Source organism: Callospermophilus lateralis, chromosome 1, assembly GCF_048772815.1.
Source record: "Callospermophilus lateralis isolate mCalLat2 chromosome 1, mCalLat2.hap1, whole genome shotgun sequence".
Taxonomy (NCBI): Eukaryota; Metazoa; Chordata; class Mammalia; order Rodentia; family Sciuridae; genus Callospermophilus; species Callospermophilus lateralis.
Genome location: NC_135305.1, coordinates 84,293,012 through 84,320,060, shown reverse-complemented (window position 1 = coordinate 84,320,060; position 27,049 = coordinate 84,293,012). Strand labels below are relative to the sequence as shown.

Genomic DNA, 27,049 nt, shown 5'->3' with positions numbered 1-27,049 from the left:
TCTAAATAGGGGAGAAAAAACAAAGATGAGCAAAGAATTTTAAGGTACACAGCTATTCAATGCTTTGTTCTTTCAACTTCTCTGCAATTTTAAACATGTTAAAAATAATTAGTTTGGGAGAATTAAAAATTTTAAAAATAACAAAATGGTAATATTGCATATATTTAATAGAGATATGTTTTATAAGTTCAAATACATGCTGCAAAACTACTTACTTTATTTGAGGTTGTAAGCAGGAAAGCCCTTTGCAGATTTTCCTTTTCAGCCAAACATAACTGCAGTCTGCCAATCTCTTCTTTGAAATGAGTAATCATACTTTCTTTGTTTCCATCTAAATTCTTTAAAGTCTGGACCTCTGACACAAGCTTGGTATTTTCTATTTCTGTATTCTTCAAATGCACCTTTAACAGTGTTTGGAAATGTCAAGAATATTCTATCCAGTTACATAACTAAAGTTAGTAAAATTTAAAATGTCATTATTTATCTCTAATTTGAAAACAACTGAAGGAAGGGAGTAGGAGTCAGGAGACCCATGTTCTGCCAAATGATTACCTAAGAATATAAGAACATATTAAAAGCAGAAGATGGTTTTTCCAAAGAGATTAATTATACGGTCTAACTACATTATCTCCAAAGACTTTTCCTTTGATTTAATGATTTTAGCATTTTTTTCCTAATGTAAATGGATTTTGTTATTCTTTTTGGAAAATTTGCTATGAAGACATGATCAAATTCTGAAAGCTAGAAAGGGTATTTTCAAAAACAACATTTTGAAGCAATTCAATGTTTTACATGTAAAAAGCCCTATGTCATTTACTTCCCATGTTATCTAAAACCATATTTCCTTATCGATGCAACTATGCTAATTCTTTTTTTTTTTTTTTTTTAAAGATGGTAGAAGGCAGAGCTTTGAGTTCTTTTTTTTTTTTTTTTTTTTTTTTTTTTTTTTTTTTTTTAAGAGAGAGGGAGAGAGGGATACACAACATCTTTGTTTGTATGTGGTGCTGAGGATCGAACCCGGGTCGCATGCAAGCCAGGCGAGCACGCTACCGCTTGAGCCACATCCCCAGCCCCACAACTATGCTAATTCTTCCATGAACTTTGATGCTGATTTTCTCATAACAGATGTACAAATCAAATTCAGTAACTGGAACTATACTGAGTATGGACACATACTGTTCACAAGCAAGATTATCTTGGTTAAGTGTTCCAGAAAGAAATTATTTCTTGCATTTCACTCTTTAAATGTTTCTGAATTTAAAGGAGTAATTCCTGTTCATAGGATCAAATGTGACTCCTGGTTCCCTGAAGGAGTCAATAGCCTACACCTTTGCAATACCACCTTTAAAACTCTTTAATTTTCACAATCATCAGCTCATAAGTGTGACTTAACATGAAGCTAACAATTAAGAATGTTCTTAAAATTCCTCATCCAAAACTTGCTTTCAGAAATGCTTATTAGCTAAAGTCTTGATTAACACCCACAATATTGACAATTAAGCTAACTATACTAACATCACAGGAATGTCTAAAAAAGAAAATCTTCATAAAGTGAAGATTCATAAGCATTGAGGATATTTCTGCAAAATGACAATCTCTGAAGATTATTTCAAAGGCCAAACCATAAAATACGATTATCAGTGAAATGAATTAATACTCTCCCTAAGGTATACAAGTTCTTAAAATACGAAAACACTTGCTTATATAAATTCTAATAAACAAGTATCTGACTATCATTAAAACTTTTTGACTTATTATACAGTACCTGCTAAGTATCTAAAATACCAGCAAGCTAATTCCCTAAACACTAACTTTTAAGAGCAATACACATTGTGATAGTTAGTGACTTCCTCCTTGCTTCCTCCCCTTCTTGGATTACTCAACTGAGGGAACTTGGCTACTTTTTTTAAGGACATTCAAGCAACCTCTGGAGAGGTCACTTAGAACTGACGGGCCAAAAGTTAAGTGTACCAGAAAAAAATAAATGAGTTAAGTGTACCACAAAAAAATAAATTATTTCTTGCATTTCACTCTGTAGAATGAAATATAGATTTCATTCTACATCATGGAAGCAGATCCTCGGTGTCAAACAAGCCAACCTGAAGGCAACATCTGTAACATCCTGACTTTCAGAACTATTCAATTATGTTGCTTCTAACTTCCTGACCCACAGCCTATTGGGGTAATCTGTTACAAATCAATGAACAACAGAAATGAAAAGAATAAAATACCTTATAAAGTTCCTTCTCATCCTTTTCTGTCTTCAGTTGACATTCAAGTTGTTCTCTTTCATGTTGTACCTTCCTGAGTTTGTCCTTTAAACTGCGTCAAGACAAAACAACATGAATGTAAAAACAAAAATTTTATTAAAACATTGAATTTTTTTTATATCATCAGAAATACCTGTCCAATTCAGTTTCTTTTTCAATTGCTTTATGTGTCACTGACACAATATCTTCCTCAAGCTGCAGAGCTTTAGATGTCGCATCACTGTATCTCTTCTTAAAGTCTTCATTTTCCATTTTTAAACTTTGTGATACTTCAATAAGACCCTTAGAAATAACAACAAAGTATGTGACAAAAAGCATCAGTAAATTTGCCTTTAAGAAATCTTTTTTTTTTCTTTTTCTTTTAAAGGGGGTTCGGGATTCATTATGTCAGTCTAGGTTAGGCTCAAGAGATCTTTCAGTCTCAGCCTTTTCAGTAGCAGGGACTATAGGCACAAACCTCCACACAAGGGTTTGCTTCTGGTTTTAGTTTTTTGTTTTGTTTTTTAGGGGAAAGCAGTGCCAGGGATCCAGGCAAGGGCTTTGCATATGCTAGGCAAATGCTCTACTATTGAGCTACATGTTTTTATAATTTTAGCCCCACGTTTGTCCCCTCTAAAATTTAGGCCAAGACTTATAAACTAATAAACTAAATGTGAAATTGTAAATATACTTAAATTTTCATATACTAAACTATTTACATATCAATTACTAATATATATTTCTCGCCTTCAGACTTTTCATGCACCCTATTTGTTTATTTCACTTCACCACAGGACAGGCAATAAAATGAAATAAAAATTATTAGTCACTTTTTGTTTTTCAGATTTTACTTTTCCTTGTTATCCCAATGATAGGTTTCATATGAAACTATCAGTGTTAACACCCACTTCTAATATATATTACACCAAGCGATATCAAAGTACTGTAATAAATGCCTAAAGCAATATTTCTAATGTTCTTGTCAGAGTGACTCAGAAGCCTAAATATTCAAAGATAAAACAAATGTAAAAGAAATTATTGCCTTTCTTTTTAGACTGTTCTAAACAGAATACTTTAACTCTTAAATTTTTATCACATCAATTAAGATGCTTGTGAGAAGTTGATAAAGCTTCCATGTTCCTGTAATAAGTCTTCTACTTCATTTCAAAAAGTTTGAGACTCCAGTAAAACCATGTATATAGAAGTGATGTTATGGAAAACTATACATCAAAAAGAATTAAATCAAATTACTTTTTTAACAAATCTAAAATTTCCCCCTAAGTAGTAATACCTACCCAAGAAGAAAAACTAAAAAATACATCACAGTACTGTCAACTTAAAAATCAAAATTTATATAATAATTATATCACTTAATATGCATATAGCAATTAGGTCCAATTTTTACTTATAAATGGAATAACACTTTAAACATCTTGCTGGGATAAGGAAATTGCTACATTGCACCTCATGAAACATGTATCACAATAGTGTCAGATGACATCCTATTTATTTTATTTTTGTTCAAAGCAAATGTTTGCCTTACTGAATTTCCAATAGTATCCAAAAATTGTTATCCAAAATTAAATGCTTTTCTACTGTTTCCAAGTCCATAACGCTAAAGTAAGCAAAAACATTTATTCCTCTGTCATAGTTTTTGTTGATATACTCTGAGCCTTATAAAATTTGACACATTTTTAGTACTTGTCTTATTGGTTTCTAAAGACAGCCAGGGAGGTTTCTAAATACTTCTGCACATTTTTTATTTTTATTTTACCAAATTCTCTCTTGGCACTACAGATCTGATCCAGGTATTTCTTCCTGGGACAAAGATTAGTTTGTCTAGAAGCAAAGACTAATTGCTAATTCTGTAAGTAAAAAATGCTCTATATTGAGTAAACAGCACTCTTAAAAAAATTCATAACCAACTGAATGCAAAACAAATTAATACTTTAATCATAAGCTTGTTAACTTTATAGTAGATCACACATTAATTCAGACAATAACTTGAGACTCTCAAGACTCTTTCTCTAGTACCCATAAAGGCACACCTGATAGCTTCTCAGCATCCAAGCCTATTTTCAAATGACATGAATGATGAAGTAGGGATTATTCTTTACACCTACACTTTTCATGTCTAAGCTAAGTATCAGTATCTAAGAAGCTAAATCATCCTTAGCATGGAAAATTTCAAATAAAAATCATGCTTTCCTTTACAAAAAATAACTTTAAAACAAAATCTATAACACAACCTTTGAAAAACAACTGAAATTTGTGATATTCATTTAGTTACCATTTGTAAACCAGTCCAAAGGGATATTATAGTTCTAAAATTAAAAGAAAAATTTCAACAGATAATTAAGTCTATGACATTGTACATCAAGATAGGTTCCCAAAAACTGGGGCCAAGGGAGATAAAGAGATCTGGACATTTAAGATTCATGCAGAGGATTTCTCCCATTCTCTCAACTGAAAATAATGTGGCCACAAGCCACTATTACAATTTTCCATGAGTCATAACCTTATAACTCTCAAATATGAACAACCAGATATACTGTGACCTACTCATGTTTGTAGCAAAATACACACTAGAAGTATTTAGAATTAAAAAAGCATATTTATTCCCATGTTTTTTTTTTTTTTAGAGAGAGAATTTTAATATTTATTTTTTAGTTTTTCGACAGACACAACATCTTTGTTTGTATGTGGTGCTGAGGATCGAACCTGGGCCACACGCATGCCGGGCAAGCACGCTACCGCTTGAGCCCCATCCCCAGCCCTGCCCTTGATTCATCCAAAGAATCTGTTGAAGAATTATAAAACATCCTATGTCCAAAGTGACCCATCTGGGCCAATGTGATGGTGGGCTTCTTGATTTATTTCTATTTATTTACTTATCTATGTATCTATCTATTTATTGGTACCAGGGGCCCTTAACCACTACGCCACATCCCCAGTTTTTTGTTTTGTTTTGTTTTGTTTTTTAAGAGACAGGATCTTGCTAAGCTGCTTAAGAGCTTGCTATTGCTGAAAGTGCCATCCTTGTCCCAATGCTAATCCAATAACAAGGACATGGTCTTGAGAAAAAGGAGAAAATTGGTTTATTGCTTTGCTAGCAAAGGAGAAACACAGAGGACTCCTGTCCCAAAGGCTGTGATTCTATTCCCACATTTCTTCAAACACCCTACATCTTCTCCAGCTCCTTAAATTCACCAGACAAAAATATGAATGACAATATACAAGGAAGTCTTTATGGCACTAACAATAATAGGAAAAATAAATAAAATAATAGCTATATAATTACTTATTTCATTAACATTTTCTTCATAAGCACAATCTGTTTAAGTTGCTTTTGCGTTTTTTCTTTTCCTGGTTTCTTTAAAATAATTGGAGTGAAATTATAAAATTTATTTTTGACTATCCAAGATCTCTGAATTTAAAGATCTTTAAAGATAAAATATTCATATAACCTCTTCAGTACTAAACTTCAAATTTATCTTGAGAAAACTTTATACTTTTATTCAAACAGCAACAGCAGTAAAAAATAAAAATCACCAAGAAAATTATTTATAAATAACTAAAATGAGTTATCAAGAATAACTATAGGCCATAGTCCAAGAGAATAAAGTTTAAATAGCACAAAATGTAACGAGGGCTATCTTTCACTCATTAAGTATCAAAAATCTGCTATCAAATGCACTTCTACTTTTTTAAGAAAACAACAAATCCAAAGCATTAAATTTTGGGTTGAAATAGAAAAAAAGAGAAAAGACCAATGGGCTATAAATACATATTCTAATATAGTCTAAATTGCTTCCTAAATCTGAATATATTCCACATATAAGCAATTTTTTTTTAACATTAGGGTTCACATATATTTTTTGTAAGGAAGGGAATAAGTAGAAAATATAGGGAAGTACAACCTTCCTTACATTAAATTGTGTTTTAAATAAAATGAATGGCAACTACTCAACAGTCTTATGAAATAAACTATAAAAATGCCTCATCTTTACAACTCAGTATTTATACAAAAATTATGATTTGGCTCAAAAGTAAATAAATATATTTTAGAACCAATGTTAAAAATCTCTTTTATTACTTAAGAGTTAAGGTTTGGATATGAGGTGTCAAGCTCTTGTTAATAATGCAGGAATGTTCAGAGGTGAAGTGATTATAGTAAGGAGAGCTGTAACCTCATCTGTCTTTCCTAGTTTGAATGGACTGTGTGGTAACTATAGGAAGGTGGGATGTGGCTGGTGGAGGTGGATCACAGGGGCTTCCCTTGGTAGGGTTCACCTTCCCTTCTGCCCCTTCCTTCTGCTTCCCAACCACCATGTCCTGAGCAGTTCCCTGTGCCATGCCCTTTTGCCACTTATGGGTTGCCTAGCCTGGGCCCAGAGCAATGGAGTTGCCCCATCATGGATTAAACTTCTGGAACCCTGAACCAAAACAAACTTTTCCATGTCTAAGTTGTTCTTTCTTATTAGGTGTTTTAGTCACAGCAATGAAAAGCTGACTAATATTCTTAACAAAGCTGAAACAAAATTAAAGAAATTTATTGGTAGATGACTATTAAAAGTAAGTCTTTGGGTCTTCTTTGTTCCATGACAATTGGTAAAGGAGACAGAAATTCAATGAGATCCTAACTTCAAACTTGATTTTTGGTAATTCCATACACAGGTTGAGTACTCCTTATCTAAAACGCCTGAGAACAGAAGGATTTGGGGATTTCAGATTTTTTCATATTTTGGAATATCTGCTTATAAGAAATGAAATATACTGGGAATAGAACCCAATTCTAAACATGAAATTTGCTTTTTTCATGTATACCTTGTATATATAGCTTGAAGGTAATTTTATGCAATACTTTTGTGCATTTTGACTACAACTGTTACGTAAGCTTGGGTATGGAAAATTTCCCTTTGTGGCATCATATTTTGAATTTTGGAGCATTTCTTATATCAAATTTTTGGACTGAGGATGCTCAGCCTGCACTAAATAAATACTGCAAACTGCCTCTGTCCAAAAGTGAGTACCAAATGCAAATAACAATGCTGGTTTTATTGAAAGTTACTGTGTGGGAGATGCTATGCTACATGCCTATGCACATTCTTAATATACATGATCTAAGAATTAGGAACATTCCTGATGCTCATTTAACATTTGAGAAAACTGAACCAAAGCAGCAGCTTATCAAAGATTACACAAATAGTAAATAATAGAACTAAGAATAATTTTGACTTTCCAATACCCTGAAACAAAAAATTTTCCAAAACAGTTAATTGAACATTTAATTTTAATGATCAAGGTACTGAAATTCTGGTAATTTAATTTTGCTTATTGTTTGCTATTGTTTATATGAGATGGGATCTTGCTATGCTGCCCTGGGTGGCCTTAAATAACTCAACTTCTGGAGACTACACAGGGATACCATACCATTAGGCCTGACTTAGTAATCTGATTTTTATCTAGTCTTTTTTTTTTCCTTTTATTTCTTGCTGTAATGGGCCCTGAACCCAAGGGCACTCTCTAGCAATGAGCTACATCCCCAGCCCTTTTTCTTTCTTATTTTGAGACAGGGTCTCACTAAGTTGTCCAGCCTGACCTCAAACTCGCAATCCTCGTGCCTCAGCCTCCCAAGTCACTGGAATCATAGGCAGGTACCATCAATCTCACTGATTTTTAACTAGTCTCGGTACAATTCTTCTAAATAGTGTTATTAACAAATAGATGAACTTTTAATTGTAAGATACTATCAAAGATATTTTCCACATCCAAACTGCTAATTTCAAACTATTTCATTTGTGCTGTGGCAGAGATTTCTGGTTGTCTACTAATTTACAAACTCACTTCAGCCACAGTAATACATACGTTGTCCAACCACATTTTCCCTTCCTGCTTCTTGTGTAATTTTGGTCATCTAAATTCTCATCAGTATAATATAAATAAAGTGATACTATATTATTACTTCTATAACTATAACTCAAACTATTAAACATGACATGGCTAATATCTCTTTTTTCAACCAGCTGGAACCATAATATGACAGTAAACAAGTTTCTATCATAAAGATGTAAATTCTCTAGGAGTCTGAGGGATGGCAGTGGAATGATATGAAAGGTATGGAGCGCCCTGGGTAATTATATAAATCTGCCCCACAGACTTAAATGACTCACAACATAGATCTTTACAGGGAAAAAATGATTTTTGTTTTATACTGTTCAGTTTGTCTTCACGCTAATTCACTGTTAATACCTGACTAGTGTTTAAATCAACCTTCATTTTGATATGGTATCACTAAGAAAAATTAAATGTTCTACATAATAATAAATGAACTATATGCCACTGATCACATCCAAATGCAACTGCTATTTTAAATTACTTGAAATATCTGATTCATGAACAGAAAATACAGTAACTAAATATTAACCAAAAATATGAAAATTAAGAAGCTAGTTCAAATATTCTAGGATACTATATATACTTAGGCAATTAAAAATAACCAACTCAAAGGACAACAATTAAGATGGCAGAATATCTCAAATACAATAAACAAATTAGTCTGTAAAAGATTTGCCTCCAAAATCAAGAATAAAATACTATTAAAAAGAAAAAAAATACTGATCCATGCTAAAACATGGCTGAACCTTGAAATTATTAAGAAAAAGCAGCTAGACAAAACAGGTCACACATTTTATATGATCTCATTTGTATGAAAATGTCCAGAAAATGAGAATATGAAGAGACAGAAAAGAGATTAGTAGTTGCCTAGGGTCTGAGAAGTAAATGTTAATGGACTCAAGATTTCTTTGGGGATAATGAAAATGTACTAAAATTTGACTGTAGTGATGGTGGCCCAACTCTGTAAATAGATAAAAATCAACCAACTGTACACTTTATTTTTAAAAGTCAAGATAACTGCGGTTAATGTAGTTTATGGCTTTTGGACCCTTGCTTTCTTTTATACCTACATCGGAATAACCCTGGGTTCAATCTGTGGCACCAAAATAAATAAGTAAATGAGAAGGTAGAAGGGAGATCAACAGAATAGAAGAAAGGGACCAGAGAGTGGGATGAGGGGAGAGAAAATGGAAATACTGGGAAATAATATTGGCCAAACCGTTTTGTTATAGTGTATGTACAAATATGCAACAACATATCTTTCAACTATAATACACCAATAAAAAATGTGGGGGGAAAAAAACATCTTTTTTTGAACTATATCAATTCATAGTTAAATACTTCAAAAAATTGTAACTAAACTAACTTTGAAAACTCTATAGCTCTTTTTAATCCCATTAAATAAATAAGATTCATGGTGGGGATGTAGCTCAGAGGTACGGCACCTGCGTAGCATAGATGAGGCCCTAGGTTTGAGTCCCCAAAAGTGCAAAAAAAGAAAAAAAAAAGGTTAAAAATAAGAATCAAGGGCTGGGATTGTGGCTCAGCGGTAGAGTGCTCGCCTAGCACGGGCAGGACCTGGTTCAATCCTCAGTACCACATAAAAATAAAGGCATTGTGTTGTGTCCATCTACACCAAAAAACAAATATTTAAAAATAAATAAGAATCAATTGAATACTGTTATTTGTCTGAGGCTCAGTTTCAATCTTTCAATTTTCAAATATGTCACTCCAAAATATAAATAAGAGCACAATGAATAATGAACTGCTGATTTTTCCAGATATCCATTAATAAACACAAAGGTGGGGTTAAAAAAAAAGATTCATTAATACAATGGAATATTATTTGGCAATGAATGGAATTACTGATATATATAACAACATTAAAGAAATTGTAAAAATATTATGCCAAATGAAAGAATCAAGTCTTTTTACAAAAGGCCCCATACTCTATGATTCCCTTTGTATGAAATGTAGTAGTTGTCTGAGACTAGGGGAAAGGATGGGGAGGTAACTGGAGAAAGACTGCAAATAGGTACAACCTTTCTTTATGGGGTGATAAATATGTCATAAACTTAGATATGATAAATGCTTGCATAATTTTGTAAATATACTAAAACCCACTGAATTATACTCTCTCAAGTAGTAAGCTTTATGGTATATAAATTACATCACAATAAACCTGTTTGTTAAAACATCAATTAGATCTATTCCCACCTTCAGCCCTCAGAACAGCAGTGGTTAAGAGCACTGAATAGAGCCATGCTACTAACCCTCTACAACTTACTAACCCTGAGACCAAGGGCAGGTTAAGTAGCCTTTCTATGCTTCCTCTGTAAAATCCAGTTAACAGTATTTTCATCATAAAATTGAGTTAACATATAAAACTCAGATCATTACCTGGTTTTTACTAAGTATTATAACTTATTTTTATTAATCAGACTTTTATAAGAGAGGAGTAAAACTCCATATTTAAAGACTAGAAATGAATGCAAAACTGGATCTTAATAACGAAAGTTAATTTTAAATCTAGATTGTACATGAATAATGGGATGGATACCACAATAAACTAAGGGAAATACAATTTATAATTTCTTAATTTATAACCATAATGTAACTTGAATTTTAATCTACTGTATAATCCTACTTATTTTCTATAAGTCAATTACATAATATAACTGCAAAAACAAATATAGTTGAAACCAACTTGTTTTGATAGTTTTAACACATCCAATTCTTAATTTCAAAATGTAAAGATTTTAAGTTCAATTTAATTAGTTTTAATTATTATAATTTTCTCTCCTATGGTATTCTATAGTGGTACAATCTTTTATCAATAAGAGATTAAAGATTTTGTTTATAAATAATTATAAACATAACTTACTTTCAGTATTTGTCAACGATTAAATGGGTAATAATCGAATCGTACTATATTTTATAAAGCAATCAATTTCTTCTAGTGTGAAGAAATCAAGGTTCTCTACTGATCGCATTCTTATATGGCAAAATTTTAAAGAAACTATAAATGATACATGATAAGCATGCTTGTAATTCCAGGGGCTGATGAGACTGAGGAAGGAGGATTGCGAGTTCAAAGGCAGCCTCAGCAAAGAGAGAGGTATAAGCAACTCAATGAGACTCTGTCTCTACATAAAATACAAAACAGGGCTGGGGATGTGGCTCAGTGGTCATGTGCCCCTGGGAATTGAATTCAGGGGCACTTGACCACTGAGCCACATGCCCAGTACCCAAAAAAAAAAAAAGTTTACTCAGTACTTCAAAGAGAAGATCTACAGAACTATTGGGATTTTTATTATTATTATTTTTTAGAATTTAATCCATGGAATAGATTTAAAACAAGTGTCAAGGAATGTCATGAATTTCATAAGTCACCCAACCGGGACAAGTTTGAAAGTTCTAAGATGTTCTAGCTCCCCAGCATGCATATTTGATAGAGGATATAATTTTGGAGGTAAAAAGCAAATTCATAAAAATTAGAAGTCCCTTGACTTCTGGTATCAAAGAGGAACTCTTTCTCATAGCAAGTACATTATTTTGTCACCACAAATAAACAACAGCCAAAATATACATTTCCATAACTTAGGACTTTTTTTTTTAACATTACACATGTATTATATTTTTAGAGTCTAGGGAAAATGCTATGAATTCCATTCATGTTGGACAACACTTTACATGGTCTTTCCTTAATGATTCTCTGGTTCATCATTACAAAAAATAGTAAAATAATAATAGCTGCTTATCCTAAAGGAGAACCTTCTATATTTCAGGTACCATTCTAGGTTCTTTTATCACCATTTTCTATAATATAGGCTCTGATTAAAACATCACTTACAAGTACTTTCTACAGCATATGCCCCAATGCAAGAATACCAACAGAATAATTTCTTCCAAGATTAGTAAAAGTCATTAACATTTAAGAGTTGCCATTGAAACTTCTGGTGAACACCTCTTCTAGACACTAAGGTCACAATCTCCTACAAGTTTTGCTTCATTAATCCTCAGATCTCAGCCTATCATTTTCTCAAGCTCAGTCTACTTAAGCTTTATCTGTAGTATTTATCACCATCTATCACCTAGACAGAGAGAGCCTATGACTACTTAAATCTATTAATACTCAACTGAACTAAAGGCAATGTCTAGTATAACATTAGTAATTTCAAATTTTAAGGACCTATCATTCTGCCATTCCTACTTTCCCAATCATCCTTACTTTCCTTGGATTTCAAGGTGATCAGTCTCAAAAACCTCAAAGATCACAAAAATCAATCAGGCTATTCTTGATAGCTTAAGATATGCTGAAATGGACCTTTTTCAAGGGACATCTATAAGACCTCCAACCCACTGGCTAATAATAGAGTATGTGTGTGGGAACGTGGCGGGGGGGGGGGGGGGGGGGGGGGGGAGGCGCCTGGCATTCCACTTTAGAAAACAGTCAACTAATAGGCAAAACATGTAAAGAATGGAGAATAAAGAGTAATAACTATACAAATAGCAAGGTTGTTACAAGAAATAAGTAAAAAAAAAGAATTAGCTGAAGGTCCTGATAATAAACATAGGCACATTTATGTAATTTTTACTCTAATATTTGATATACCTGCTTTAAAGTTCAAATGAAAGAAGTTCTCTAACCAAATAGATAACCCTATGTTATATGGTCAGCTGAAGCAAAATGTTCACCAAAAGTATAACTGGAGGAGTAACTTTTTAACTAAAATGGCTAACAAGGACAGAAAGACTTCACATTCATAAAGAAATTTACAAATGTACATGTTATTTGATATGCTTACCCTCTACCTCAAAAGAATAATCCTCAAAAAAACTAGGATAAACTAAGGGAAATTTTTCCATAATTTAGCTTTTACAAAACATCACCTTTGAGCTGGGCTTGTAACTCAACAGTAGAGCACCCGCCTAGCACTTGCAAGATACTAGGTTCAATCCTTAGCACCACATAAAAATAAATAAATAAAATAAAGGTACTGTGTCCAACTACAACTGAAATATATATATATATTTTTTTTAAATCACTGTATTCAGATATGGAATATATAATTACTCTGCTGGATGATAAATATTAGAATCACTGCACAAATGGTTCAATTAACAATTACAAGGGCTAGAGCTGTAGCTTTAGTGGTAAAGTGCCTGCTTTGCATGTGTGAGGCACTGGGTTCAATCCTCAGCATCACAGAGAGATAAAAAAAGATACTGTGTGTTCATCTACAACTAAAAAAAAAATTTTTTTTTTAAATTACAAAGCAATTACTCTAGTATTTCTTAGAATAGTGGAACATACCCTTCCTTTAGGGAGTAATAATTCAACCCTGTCTATAGACAAAGTGAGCTACAGATTTATCGATAGTCTATAGATAAATTAGCTAAAGTGAAATTGTGGTACGTATAATAACAATCTGTATATAAGTTTTATCAGAACTAATAACTTTTCTTATGAAAATATGGAATTAATGATTGATAGAGTGACTGGTTTTTTTTGGGTTTTTTGGTACCAGGGATTGAACTCAGGGGCACATCCCCAGCCCTATTTTGTGTTTTATTTAGAGACAGGATCTCACTGAGTTGCTTAGCACCTCGCTTTTGTTGAGATGGCTTTGACTAGTGATCCTCCTGCCTCAGCCAGCTGAGCCACTAGGATTATAGGGGTGTGCCAGCGCACATAGCGACCCTCTCTTTAATCCTTTTTTTTTTCAGCTTCTAACTCAAATCCATTTGTATCTCTGATGAAGCTACACCATTTTCTACTTATACTTCCTTTTCTTTGCTCAAATAATGCCAATTCTTACTAGATGTTTGTTTTGGTACCAGGAATTGAACCCAGGGGCACTTAACCACCAAGCCACATCCCCAGCCCTTTTTATTTTTTTATTTTGAGACAGGGCCTTGCTATTGTTGGTTAGGGCTTTGCTGAGTTGCTGAACCTTTGAACTTGTGATCCTCCTGCCTCAGCCTCCTGAGCCACTGGGATTACAGGCATGGGCCACCATGCATGGCTTAATTGTTTTTAAGGATAATTGTATCATATTTCCCACATTAAGAATTTCAAAATTTTGTCTAAGACAACATCTTAATTCACTAAATTCTTCTCTAAGAAGTAATTATAATTTCTTTAGTCTTTCTTTCGAAAATGTTGTTCCTCACTGTACTTTCAACACCTCCTCCCCAATTTAAAAAAAAAAAAAATCTACCAATTATTCTAGAATTACATGTAAAACATCTGGAAACAGTTGTCAGGGACTACCTCATCAAGCCTGATACCAAAAGTCTAGAAGTATTTTAATTATCTTCAAACATAAAAGAAGCTATTTTTGCCATAGCTCAATAGGAACTGACCTGACCTATTCTTCTCTTTTTAAGTACTATTTTTTTCAATAACTGATTTTCACTTTTATTGATTCAGTTCTTTAAATAGGTGGATTTCAGGCAACGTACCATCAATTCCACTTGGTTACATAGCACATAACTAACCTTTTGCTCTGCTTGCAGGTGCTCACATCTTTCCTTCTCATTGTTAAGTTCTCTTTCCATTCTTCCAACTTGTTCTCGAAGTTGTACTGTTTCTTTTTCCAAAACAGCAATCAGCTTTATTAATTCTTCTTTTTCTTTCATGGTTTTCTCAATCTTCAACTACAAAATAAAAAATGCAAATAAATTTTTTTTCTTACTCCTAAACTATTAATGCAAATTTAGTTTTCCATTTCAAACAGTGAAGAAATTCACAGAACAAAATCTTGTAGTCTACCTATTCATATCATCCAGCTAGTTACATGAATCATAAATTTAAACTTTCTTTTGGTTGGGCAAAGAAGAAAATACATACATAAAAGAATACATGAAGTTCCCTCCTAACCATTTTTCAAATCAACACTGAAAATAAGACATACTGAATTTCCTAAGTAATTTAATTACTCAGCTTTCTTACCCAGAGCAATAATCAAACAATTCCCGAAAAAAATTTGTACCTCTTCATGAATGCAAACCTATGAGAAATCTCAATCTATTAAGAACTTACTGTATGTTACAAAAGGCCTCCATCTAGAGATTACCATTAAAATTTTGGTTCTTAAAATAAAGCACCAAACAATAAACTGTGCATGCGCGTGTGTGTGCACACGCATGCACATGTTTTTATTTGGCTAAATTAAACCAATCTTTATAAGTAAAAATGCAAATTTTAAGACAAAAACACAGACTGTAACAACACATTAAAAATATAACTTATTTTTATGAGAATACAAATAGTATTCCAATATTGAATACTGGAGTATTGAAACTTCAGTATTCAATAATATATATTTTTAATTGTGGACCTCAAATGGTAGTAAATAAAATGATTAGTATTTGTCTTACAGCAAGAATTCTTTCCTTCTAACCAAAGAACAGAAACTTAGAGGGAATACTCCACAAGAGGGATTACACATTTAGGTGGTAAAATATTTTCCTCCCAATACATCTTTTTAAAAAAAAAAATTATTTATTAGTTTTAGGTGGACACAATGTATTTATTTTACATTTATGTGGTGCTGAGGATCCAACCCAGTGCCTCATGCATGCAAGGCCAGCACTCTACCACTGAGCCACAATCCCAGCCCCCCCAATACATCTTAAAATTAAATTTTCCAGGGTAATAGAATCAAAGTGATTAACTATAAGATGGCTCTTATGAAAGTTGAATAGTTGAAAACTTTCTGAATGACCCTTCTACCTATACCAATAGACCAAATAAAAATGCCAGGAGAAATATTTTCAAAAGGGAAAAGTGTATTTAATCATGAAATGTATTTTATGCTTTATCTATTTAAAAAAGAAATTGTGATAATTACAATCAATGATATTCGATTAAGTCAAGAGAAAATTAGGATCAAATCTATGATTCTAATAGTTAACAGTATTAATAATTTAGCATAAAATCTGGCTCAAAACTTACTGGCAAAATAAAAATATATCTTGATGTACTAAAACAGAACATTAATTAGCAGAAAACCATTCCTCCCCTCCATGATTTATCTAACTTTATGAAGTTTAATAAAGTTTACACAGATAATTTTTAAATTTAGATAAAAAATGAATAAAAATCTAATTTCTGCTCGACAATATATATTATACAATCTTTCAAGCACATAGAATAAGATTTTACAATGAACTCCTTTTATACAATTCACTATATTAATATTTTGCAATGTATATTTTCTCTTTGTATACTTAAGATTATTTATATAAATTTTTATTTCTTCCTTTTTCTTACTAAATCATTTGAAACAAAATTGGCAATACTTAACTCTTAAGTACCTCATCCTATGATGAGGGTAGTCTCTTTTTCAACAACTATTATCATAGCTACGAAAAATAATATTGTCTCATTCAATAGGCAGGCAATTATCAAACATCCTTTACTGTCCCCAAATTGTCTCTTTTTCAGCCTATTATCCAATTCAGGTTCACACACCACAGGATTATGTCTCAATCACCTTGAATGTCACTGGGTCCCAAATGTTTCACAGTTGTATTGAAGTATTAGACAAAATCACCAAAAATTTTAATAAATGTGGAAATTAAAAGACTTGTCAAAAGATGGTCGGGAAATTATCTCAGAAATAGTTACTTAAGAGAGCAATTTAAATTTTCTTTATGAATGTACACTTTGCAGAAGGGAAGAAAGGCGTGAAATAAATCTGTGCTATTTCCCAATTTACCTGAAGAAAAAGCACAGGCAAAATGTGAATGCCAAAATGCCTACCGATTTTGTGTTGGAGCGCCTAGAATCAGGGTGGTCTAAGAAGTATTCAAAAAATTGCAGTATAAATGCTAATAGCATTCTTCTTAAGAGCTAGGTTTGTTTCAGCATCTTTGACTAGCATTCAAATACCAGGCTAAAAACCTTGATCATCAGGCAGTTGTCACCACAAAATGTTCTAGTCACCCTATAAAAGTTACATTTCTTTATTCAAGATAAGAGAGGAATTTCTGGAAAAGGGAAAGACATGGGAGAATTCACAATAAAAAATGACTCGTTCCTTCTAACCTTCTAACTATCTAAAAATATAACTTCTTTTCCCCCCTGTAATCTCAGTTCTTTAACATAAATAAAGTAAAATCAAAGACATAAAATGTTTAAGAAGATCCATATGACTATAATGAAAAAACAAAGTCCTGTAATAGATAAAATATGAATGTAAATTAACAAAAAATACATACTGAGCCAATCAGAAAAACTATTTTTCTTATTACAACAAAGGACACTAAGTTCAAAACAACTAAGTATAGCAGTCTAGTTGGGGGGGAATAGGATAAAGACACCAGAAAACGTTATCTTACAATGAAAAAATAATGTTATTTTATGTTCTCTTTCAATGACTACTAAAATTTAAGATATACAACAATATTATACAGCCAATGACATAACTACATTATTCAATTTTTTATAATAAGACCTTTTACCCTTTCTTTATAAATTAGGTTTATTCATTTTGATCAGATGTTCAAGAAAAAGAATAACTAAAAATACTCAACCTAAATTAAAAGACTGAGGATGCTTTCCTAATTCACTACCATACTAGAGAAAAAACATGTTCATGGTAAAACAAAACAAAATTCACATCTAATTACAGTTAAGATTTATCATTTTATTCCAGTACCCCAACCAACTTCATTCCTCAAATCTGTACTATTTAACAATCAACAGTTTGGCCACCATGAAAGAAAAAAGGTTACAACAAGTAAACATAAAGAAAGTTTTAGGTCTAAATTCTCTCAAAAGGGATTTACTAAAGTACATATTATGCAAAAAATACTGTTAGACCATGGGGACAGCTCTGCCACAATAGAACCAAGAAATAAAGATTGTTCTAACCATTTTTAAAAAGACATTCTTAAGTTTATTATTTTAGTTAAAAAAAAACACTTGATTTTTATGAATACTCTTGCATAACGGGACAATTCTTAAAATGTCAGCTAACATGAGTTCTTAGCTCCATGTTGATACCAACCTCAAGAAGGCCAGCTTTTGTGGTCACTACCAACATGTCAGAATTTCCCTCATCTTCCATAGTAAGCAACTCTTCAACTGGAGAGGAAGCTCGAAACTGGAAAGGTGTACTTGCTCCACGAATTTCACCCTTATGGGTAACATAACAGAACTGATAAAATTCTCCATCATCATTTGGAAGGTAATATCCTAAGAGGTATTTAACAAACAAAAAGACAAAAATTATTAAACCTGCTATTATAAAATACTACCTTCAATTTACTTTAACAATACTTGCCATCTCTCCTTTCCTCCCCTTTTCTTAGCACCTATCTGGGATATTTCTTTTCCTCCCATTTTTCCACAAATCTGTCAAAATGAGACTTTTCCTTCTTCCTCAAACATACCCAAATTTTTCATCTCTTAGACCTAAATTTATAATCCCAGACTATGACCTCCTAACTTTGTCCTTTCACTAGGGCAAAACCAACTCATCTGAGAGGGGAAAATATGTACTTTTCAAAGGAAAGAGACTGAAGGAGGAGCAAGGAAAGACCCACGATGAAAATCTAAGAAAGACTGCAAGTGGGCCCAGGAATATGTAAGGAAATTTTCCTTCAAGTTGACATTCATTATATGGAAAAAGGAAATATGAACTAAAGCAATATACTGCACATGTGAACTGTGTAAAGGAAATAAGATGGTGAGCACCACTGGTGCAGGACAATAAAAAGCATGGAACCACACAGATCTACTCATATTCATACAAAACATACACCATACATCTCAAGAGTTCCTATGTATCTATAGATAATTATTTATACCATGTAGCTACTATATGACAAATAAAATGTGTTCAATATTTGTGCCTTTCTTTATTCAACAGTCACTCTACATTTTAATTGTTGCTTGACATCCTAACTCAAAATTGTTCTTTAGTTCATCTTCAAATCTCACACAGAATTTTTTACAATAAAGAAAACTTCAATAGTATATTCTGAATTACTATTCACTATCTACATGCTTTACCACCTACATCAGATTCAAAAACTACAGACACACAGATGCATACATTTGTGCACACACTCTCCCAGAACAGATGCATATTTATTTATATATGTATATATTATACATGACTAAATTCTAGAATTAAATGTCTAAAAAGGAAACATTCTATAATTGTGAATAAACAAAATGAATAAATTCAACTAATATGTAGCTCAAATTTTAATTACTATGTCTGCTATTCTTTCATGTCTTAAAATTTTCAGACTCATTATGACATCTATATCACCTGATTTCATTTTTTTTTTAGTTATACATAGACACAATGTCTTCATTTTGTTTATTTTTTTGTGCTGCTGAGGATCAAACCCAGTGCCTCACCCTCCTAATATCTACTGCTAAATTTAATAATTCATAGCAGAAAAAGTTTCCAAATAGCCACAGGCTTATTTAATGAATAAAGATTTCATTCTTTAAAAAACTATAGGTTTTTCTCCTTAGAAACAGAATGGAGGGGTGTAGAATATACAGGACAAACCATAAACTTCTCGGGGTACTTGAAAGACCTCAAAAAAAAAAAAAAAATGGCAAGAGGTAGAGGCATATCAGAAAAATACAGGAACTCCTAATGGTCAAAGCCAGAAGAATTAGAGCAACAACAAGAAGATAGTATTAGGCTTTATTTCATAAAAAATGTATAACCTCAATTTAATCATGAGAAAATACAAAATCAGAGACAGGCTACCAAAAGAGAAAAAAAAAAAAAAAAAAGCATAAAAAATAAGGACAAACTGGAGCTGGATTTGTGGCTCAGCAGTAGAGCACTTGCCTAGCACAAACAGGGCCCTGGGTTCGATCCTCAGCACCACATAAAAATAAATAAGTAAAATAAAAGTATTGTGTCCAATTACAACTAAATTTTTATATATATATTTAAAATAAAGAAACATAAGGACAAACTGAGGAGACCAAGATGATATGATAGCTAAATGCAAGGTCAGAATAGAGATGGATCCAAAAACAAAGAAAGAACATCAGTAGAAATACTATGATGTCTGAATATGGTCTATACTCCACTCAAGAATCTTGTAACAAGGTTAAATTCTTGGTTTCTAAAAAAATGTACTGTGGTCATGCAACATGGTTAACACTAGCAGATGCTGGCCCAAGGTTATAAAGAAACTGTGTGATTTATATTTAAAATTACTTTAAATATGAAGTTTAAAAAAAAAAAAAAATCACACAGGTACATCTGGCATTATGCTTTTAAAATTTCACCCTCCTAATATCTACTGCTAAATTTAATAATCCATAGCAGAAAAAGTTTCCAAATAGCCACAGCCTTATTTAAAAAGTTTAACAGAAAATAAAAAGTCTGATAAATTAGTATTATCACTTAAAAATTCTACAAACTAGATATTCAAGGTCTCATACTTTTAAAAAAAATCTCATTCATAAGCTGCTAAAAATATGGTTCAAATGCCATTTGAATTACATACAATTATTCAGAGCTGCAATTTAGAGTTATTTTTCTAAAAACTTGTTATCTGATTAGTATTGCTGAAAATTAAACAGAAAAAAATAAAAACCAAATTCTGAGTTAGTCTTGCTAATCATTTCAATTTGATTTCAATAAATGAATAAAGGTCCATTTAGGAAAACAATCACATTAAAGTATTTCTTGTTAACTGTTTGGAGTTTTGCATTTCAGAATTTTAAAGACTCATCCACAAAATCAGTGCAGTGATTCTGGACTGTGCTTAAAACATCTCTTAATTCTAACAGTCTGTGACTGAGTTATCCCATGACTCTACCCCTACAACTTCCTAATAAAACTAAGAAATAAAAAGCTTTCTAGGTAGGAAGAAGCTTTTATTTCTGGATATCAAAATTAAAAATAAAAATTAACACTTATACAACTTACTTTAATATTTATGCTTGGCTCCCAAAAAAATTTAAGGTTTAAATAGAAATAAACTGAATACTTTCTTTAAGTACATCTAAACTTTTCACTTGTCACTAATATTGCATTAATCAACAGAACCAATTCAGTATATTAGCAACTTATTTTTTAAGAAAAAAAACAAATCACAATAAAAATTACTGGAGGGAGATTGGGGTAGGAGAATCCAAAGTTCAAAGCCAACCTCAGCAACTTAGGGAGATCCTGTCTCAAAATAAAAGGGGTGGGGGTGTTGCTCAGTGGTTAAAGCAACCCTGCATTCAATTCCTGGTACTAAAGACTAGAAATAAACCCATACCTTTAAAGAAAAAAATATAAAAACAAAATCAGTTCCAATACCCATACTTAAATTTGACCATCTTTAAAAAGGCTTGGTATTAAAAGATAAACTCTGCATGTTATTTATATGTCTTGTTCTGCAATGAGGTAAGGTGGTGCTTGGGACTAAGACCCAGGGCTTCACACATACTAAGCAAGCACTTACCACTGAACTATACCTCCAGGTCAAAAAACACATCTACAAGACCCTAAATCCTTACCCATATTACACTACAAATTATATCCTCTGAATATTTCTTTTTTGGCATAGAACACAAGGGAAATTTTTGTATACATGCAAACTCCATGTGGTCACACTGCCAATTCAGACAAATATACAAACATACATACAAATAAAAAAGAAAAAAATTTAAATATTTGTTTATTTTTGATACCAGGGATTTAACCCAGGGGCATTTAACTACTGAGTCACATCCCCTGCCTTTTTATTTTGAGACAGCGTCTTGCTAAATTCCTGAAGCTGGCTCTGAACTTGCAATCTTCCCGTCTAAGCCTCTGGAACTTCTGAGATTATAGGCCTGCGCCACCATGCTTGGCTACAATTTTTTTTTTAAAACATAGGCCAACAAAATCCAATGCTGAGGATATAAAACAGCATTCATTGCTAGCGGGAATGAAAGATGATAAAATCATTATGGAAGATAATTTGTCAATTTCTCACAAAACTGAACATAAGGTATCATTTACCATATCATCCAGAAATCACATTCCTTGGGTATTTACAGAAATGAACTGGAACTTATACCCACACAAAACCTACACAAAAATGTTTATAAAGTTTTATTAATAACTGCCAAACCCTGGATTAGGCAAGGTGTTTCTTCATTAGATTAAATGGATAAACAAACTGAAACTGATAGGAATACAGGTCTGTGGTAGAGTGCATGTTCTACAATGCCTAAATTTCTAGCAAAGCAGAGGGACTTGGGAGTGGGGGGACAGGGAAACGACTGTGGTACATCCATACAGTGGAGTATTATTCAGACCTTTAAAATAAAGAAAGGCCTGGAGGAACTTTAAATGCATGCTGCTAAGTGAAAGAAGTGGATATGAAAAAGCTACACATCCCAATTACATCACATTTGAAAAGGTCAAAATTACAGAGACAGTAAAAACATCAGTGATTTCCAGGAGTTTGCAGGGAAGGAAGGAGATGAATATGTCAAACAAGTGGATTTGGGGACAGTAAAACCCTGTATGATACTGCAACAGTAAATATGAGTCCTTTTTTTTGGTAAATATGAGTCTTTACTCCTCAAAATCTATAGAATAGATATTACAGAGTGAGCCTTACTGTAAACTATAAAGTTAATAATAAGCAAAAGGTTATAAGGTTATAAGGGAACTCTGTACTTTTTGCTCATTTTTTGCCATAAACTCAAAAACGTGTTCCAAAAGAGAAGACATTTTAAATTTAAAAGTAAATTAAACTATCTGATTATGTGAAGCTAACTATTTAAAAGTCTGCTTTACACATGTCACCAAATTCAAGTCAGATATTGCCTAATACTAAATAGTACATTTTAATTTAGATAAGACCAAATAATTAAATGTTAACAATATTTGTTGAAAATTTACCTCTACGCCAGTGACTCTTCTACATATCAGAAGCACCTGTTCAACTTCTAACAGTTCTAAAACCCAGGCCATACTCCAATCAAGTCCCAATCTTTAAAGATGTAATTTAAGAATCTGCATGTCTTGAAAATGCAATCCCCCAGGTGATTCCAAAGCACAGTTAAGTGTGGAAACCACTGTACCAAAGCTGTAAGCATAGGGTCCAAGTTATGCTGCACTTAAAATAGATGCTCTCTCTCTCAACAACAAAGCATTACAATTTTATTTTTACTAACATCTATCATTAAATTTTAGCATGTTCTTTGATCATTAATATAGGCAAGAAGCCACAAAGAATTATCAGTATCTGTAATTTCTATTACTAATATTATTTTTACTACTGTAATTAGATTTTTTGACAGAAGTTAATATCACATGATCACTGTTACTAGTATCAGTGCAGAGTGATTTTGTTTTATAATTGTACTGACTATGGGTTGTATTAAAGTAAGTTCTTAGCCTCTCACTCTGCAAAAATTCTGTGATGGACTTCTAAATAAGAGTATTTTCTCACTTTTAAAATTACAGACAAAACAAATAACAAAATTATTATTTTAATCATTTTAAAGTATACACTTATACTTTATGTGGTAAGTACATTCATGGTGTAAAAACCATGCCACTGTCCATCCCAGAACTCTTCATCTTGCAAAACTGAAACTCTGTATCTATTAAATAATAACTCCATATTCCTGTCTTTCATTATATCCCTATCATTCACTATGCCCTGGTAATCACCATTTTAGTGTCTTATCTCTTTGAGTCTGTCTACTCTAGGTATTTGCTTTTTGATGACTAGCTGATTTGATTTAGCATAATGTCCTCAAGGTTCATCCAACTTGTGGCATAGGACAGAATTATCTGAGTAAGAGTATTAAAAATCTATATGTGATGCCAAACTAAGAATAAATTATTTATTTATTTATATCCATTTTATAGGAACCTTCACATGTTAGAATCCTATTAACCATCTTGGTGGTTTCCATCTAGATTACTTTCCTCACTCTAATTTGCTACATTCTTTTTTTTTAAGCAAGGCCACTTTTAATTAAAATTGCACATATTAATGAGACACCATGTGATGTGTGGACATGTGCCTACACTGTGTAATTAGGTTAAATGTATCTATCCCCTCAAATATCCCTTCATAGCAAAAACATTCAACATTCTTTATTCTTACTTTTGAGAAATATAGTACACATTTGTCATCTATAGTTTTACTACTTGCAATAACAAAACAGAACTTCTTACTCTCATTTACCTGCAACTTAGTACCCACTAATCAAATTCTTCCCATGTCTCCCACCCCTAATACTAGCAATAGTATTTTTCTTGTCAAAAAACATTCAAAAGATATAGAAAGAAATCCACTGTCTTCAATTAAATGATAATAAAAATTTCTAAATGTCTATTAAAATATCATGTACCCTATACTTGATATTTACACTATTATGACTTCTGCTAACAAAGACACTATTTTAACTCTGGTACCCAGACATGCCTGAACAGATCATTATAATGGGGTACAATTTTTTAATGATAATAGGACATTTGGTCTTGTCAAGTTCTACAGTTCTTAGTCCTTACCTTGAAATGTCAGTACACAGTTGACTGTTGATCCTTCTACATAATGTTCAGGCATAGGGGACCATAAAAATGTATAATAATCACGAGCAGTACTCCACCCAACCTAAAGAGGGATAACAAAAAGAAGGAATATAAATAAACAGTTTCATATATTCAGGTATCTCAAAGGATTTTTTTCCATATACTAAAGTTAGAACATGCATTTAATGTTTACAAATCACAAATATTTTAAAAAGCATGTCTGTTTTGTTTTTAATTAGGCCAAAGCCAAATGCTATAAAAACCTACACAAATTAAGTATCAGAGTTTCTACCATGTATTCAAATCAATTTGCTATCTAATTTCTCAAGGGTGATCTATAAATGCACATGATCAAATACAAAAAGTTCTATTTTGCTTTAAATCTGAGGTAACTAAAAACAGGATTTTAAAAAAACTGAATTCTTTTAGACCTTAAAATTTAAGTTTTCTCTTAGACACCCTCCCTTCCAATTGAATCCACTAGCTAACTTCACTAATCTCTCATTTTTGGCAAGTCTTGTCTGTAAGGAATTTATAAATTTGTAGGAGGGCTTTTCACATTAAGATGTTTACATATACAAATAAACCACTATATCATGTAATGCTAAAATATTTCAATTTAAAACACAAATACATATCTTAATCTGTATTGTGCTAGTAAATTATACTGTGTTAAGTACTGTATTTTAGAGATGCTTAGAATAGGTACTTGATATTTATTTCTTCGTAATATTATAAAAATTATACTTTTACCACAGATTTAGAATATATATGTTCTATGATTCTGACTGCTCTAAGTTTACAAACAGAATATTGAAGCCGAGTATGCCATTTATTTGTGAGAACATACAAAACTATTAACTTTGATTATATGTATCTGATTCAAATAATATCAGACAGCAATAACCTATACAGTTCACTGAATGTTTGGGGGATTATCATCTTCATTATACAAACCAAGAAACAAGTAAATGGCTACTAAAAGGCAGGCAGAATTGGAAACTAACATTCAAGCTCACCACCACCAAAACACTACTCTCTCCAGGCAGAATAGAACATATCTTTATACTTTCTGAAACTCCACCTCCTTCCTTCCAACACTACTGCTATGACTATAATTCCTAAAGAAATTCAATTGCCAAAAAAAAAAAAAAAAGAAAAGAAAAGAAAAGAAACAAGGAAAAGAGGGAAAGCTCCATTCCTAGTTGTCCCCCATGAGAAGAAAAACAAAGGGGAAATGAGATCTTTTACCAGATGAGGAAAAGATGTAAAAAGGAAATGACATCAACAAAGTAGTGTCAACAAGATAGCAGAATAGGTGGCCAATACCTTGTTCTCCCAGAGATACCAATTTAACAACAATATACAGTCCTTTGTGAGAACTCCGAAAACCAGCTGTAGTACACAGGCAAGCTCAAAGTCAAGAACAGCTGCACTGTAAAGTGTAAGAAGAGCAACTTCATAACAACCACAATAGCCCTTCCTGTAAGCTGGCACAATTTAGCAAGATGGGGAGAAGATCCCAGTTTGCAGTTTCTCCCTTGAGAGGGAAAGAACACCACAATATGCACCCAACATTCTGGCTTTTCAGTGGACTGTTCAGTTTTCTGTCTTGCTTAAAATGGCACTGACAGAGAACTAGCATATTTGAGTTGCTTGGCACTGTGGAGAACAAAGGACTGCTCAACAGCTTTCTACAGCACCAGAGAACCTGCAGTATCACAGACAGACACCAGAGGGAGAAAGTACAAACACCTGAATGAGGAATCTGCAAACATCCCAGTCTGAGAAATTAATAAGCAAACACCCAGTGAAAACACATCCAAATAAAAGGCTTAAGGGGCCCCTAGAACCTAGACAGGTCATTTGGTGAAGGTCATCCTTGTACAGAGCTAGTCTGGAACGGTTGAGATAGATGGGTACTTTATCAAATGCGCACACACACACACACACACACACACAAAAAAAAAAAAAAAAAAAAACAGAAAAAAATAATAAGGCCAAAAGAAATAACATAAGTCTTGAGAAAATAACAATAAAGAAACAGAGATTAATAACCTGACAAAGAATTCAAAATAATCATCTTAAAGAAGCTTAGCACACTATCAGAGAACAATATAATTAACTAAACAAAAATGATGAAAACATATGAATGAGCATACAAATAAAGAAAGAAAAACTAAAAAGAATCAAATAAATTATGGATTTAAAAAAAATCCAAAAGAAGACTTCAACAGCTGACTTAAACACAATTAGGAATCAGCAAACTAAGAAGTCATTTGAAATTAGTGAATCAAGAAACAACAAAAAAGAAAAAAAAAAGGGAAAAAAGTAATACCTAAGGGACTTATGAGAAACCATCAAGTAGAT

At 32.3% G+C, this 27,049-nt stretch overlaps 1 protein-coding gene across 3 annotated transcripts in view; it reads right to left on the bottom strand.

Annotated features, from left to right (window-relative positions):
- Tax1bp1 (Tax1 binding protein 1) overlaps window positions 1–27,049 on the bottom strand; it is a 70,030-nt gene that overhangs the window by 31,261 nt on the left and 11,720 nt on the right. For all 3 annotated transcript variants that reach the window (XM_076835811.2, XM_076835822.2, XM_076835831.2), the window contains exons 3-8: window positions 24,659–24,761; window positions 18,170–18,357; window positions 14,652–14,810; window positions 2,404–2,552; window positions 2,232–2,322; window positions 216–401 (exon numbers count right to left, since the gene is read on the bottom strand). In XM_076835811.2, coding sequence (XP_076691926.1) covers window positions 216–401; window positions 2,232–2,322; window positions 2,404–2,552; window positions 14,652–14,810; window positions 18,170–18,357; window positions 24,659–24,761 — 876 coding nt within the window. The remainder of the gene's footprint in view (window positions 1–215; window positions 402–2,231; window positions 2,323–2,403; window positions 2,553–14,651; window positions 14,811–18,169; window positions 18,358–24,658; window positions 24,762–27,049) is intronic.